Consider the following 2,113-nt stretch of genomic DNA (forward strand, 5'->3'; position numbering starts at 1 on the left):
GAAGGCTGGAAAAATGTTATGATTTAAATATTGAATTAGGTTTTGGGGATCTTGGGAGCCTGTGGCCCTTTAAATGTTTAAAGGAGGTCAGTGTTGAAGAAAAAGTCGAGAACCACTGTTGTATCAAATTTACAAACTTCTGATTTTTACTATACACAGTGATAAAGATTTTTGATCCTGTGATGTGTAAAAATCATAATTGTGATTTAAGGTTACCAGGAACCTTCTCCTTGTTGATTGCTAGCAAAGATATTCTTTTCCTTACTGATGTTCTTCCTTTTTGGAAATGGCAATGCTGGTAATGAAATTGTCCATTAGATGTATCTAGAATTATTCCCTTTAAAAATCCATATGTTGCCCACGGATTTCGTTGCAGCATCTTTCACCTCCTTATTCCTCAGACTGTAGATGAGAGGGTTGAACATGGAGACCACAACTGTGTAGAACAATGAGGCCCATTTATCTTGGTCCATGGAGTAGCTGGAGCTGGGCCGAAAGTACATGAAGAGTACTGTCCCGTGGAATATGCCAACAGCTGTCAGGTGAGAGCTGCAGGTGGAAAACGCTTTCTGCCTGCCCTCAGCAGAGCACATTCTCAGGACTGTACTCAAAATATAAGCATAGGATACAAGAATCATAGCTATGCTGCTTACTTCAACAAAGCTACCAATGACAATTATCACTATTTCACTGATGTATGTATCTGAACAGGAGATCATTAAGAGTGGAGGTATGTCACAGAAGAAATGATTAATAACATTTGACCGGCAGAATATCAGTCGAAATATTAAGGATGTGTATATTGTTGCATCCATTAGGCCTATGCAATATGCAACAGCAATCATTTGTTGGCAGACCTTTTTGGACATGATAGCCGGATAAAGAAGTGGATTGCAGATGGCCACATATCTGTCATAGGCCATCATAACCAACAAAACACACCCTGTATCTCCAAATGTAGCAATCAGAAAGAGCTGTGTAGCACAAACATTGAATGAAATTGTTTTTCCTTCAACCAACAAGTCAATCAGCATTTTTGGAGAAATGGCTGAAGAGCAGCAGAGATCAACAAAGGAGAGGTTGCTCAGGAAGTAATACATGGGTTTGTGGAGTTGGGTGTTAGTGGAAATCAACAAAATCATCCCAACATTCCCTAAGACAGAGATGGCATAAACAAAGAGGAAGATCGTAAAAAGTAAAAGCTGTATTCTGGGATTGCCTGTGAATCCCTGAAGAATGAATTCAGTAATGACAGATTCATTTTTGTTGTCCATGATTTTTCTCTGTGGGCACTGGGTTCATGATATTAGCTGATCCTGAAATGCCTTTCTGATCCTAGTTGATGAAAATTCAATATGAAGCATGGTATATACAAACTCATTTACAAACTGCCATATAAGTGAAGGCTGTGGAATAATATACCACAATACTACTATATCTATTGCTGTAAACTATATGTTGAACTGTAATGTATTTCTAGCTTGTGGAATACCTATTTCCCCCTCCCCAATTTAGAAACCTTCCACTATATTCTGGAAAAGGGGACTTAATGCTAGATTCCTGTTTATTTCAAATCCCTTTTCAGTAGAGTAGAAGTTGACCAGAAATATAGTAGGTGAATTTCCCATCCAATTCATTCCCCCCTTTTATTGTTTAGGGTCTATTAAAATATATTAAAACAGGAAAAGCATTAAACAAAAATCAATAAGTAGCATTACAGAGTGTTTGCTTCAATTACATTTGGAGTTTATGACATAATATTGGCACAATGTTAATGATGATAGAAAGCAGAGCTGATTGTTGATTGTTGACATGAAAAATACTTATGGTGCCCCTATGATGACCCCCTAAAGTTGGGAAGTGAACTAAGGAGAAATAGTGGTTCTATAAGGAATACCTAAAATTTCTTTTATTTGGGGACAGTAACCTCGGTTGATTCCTTTTGCAGTCCTGACTTCCATTGATGGATGAATTTTGATGCTATTTGCTTTGATTGCAAAGTTGTGTTGATGTCTTATTGCCAACTTTCTCCTAGACTGCATTGTAACAAAGGAGGTCAAAAGTAGAGTGATTCAAAAAGTAGTGTTCTTAGGTGAGAGACCCATGAGCAATA

The 2,113-nt window shown here is 37.6% G+C and overlaps 1 protein-coding gene across 1 annotated transcript; it reads right to left on the reverse strand.

Annotated features, from left to right (window-relative positions):
- Positions 1-314: 314 nt before the first annotated feature.
- Positions 315-1,277, reverse strand: LOC107301420 (olfactory receptor 1019-like). The gene has a single exon (XM_015830649.1). It carries the CDS (start codon positions 1,272-1,274, stop codon positions 315-317), a length of 960 nt encoding a protein of 319 aa, XP_015686135.1. The 5' UTR covers positions 1,275-1,277.
- Between the last annotated feature and the right edge of the window lie 836 nt (positions 1,278-2,113).

This window comes from Protobothrops mucrosquamatus, unplaced genomic scaffold, assembly GCF_001527695.2.
Source record: "Protobothrops mucrosquamatus isolate PMUCROS unplaced genomic scaffold, P.Mucros_1.0 scaffold12521, whole genome shotgun sequence".
Lineage (NCBI taxonomy): Eukaryota > Metazoa > Chordata > Lepidosauria > Squamata > Viperidae > Protobothrops > Protobothrops mucrosquamatus.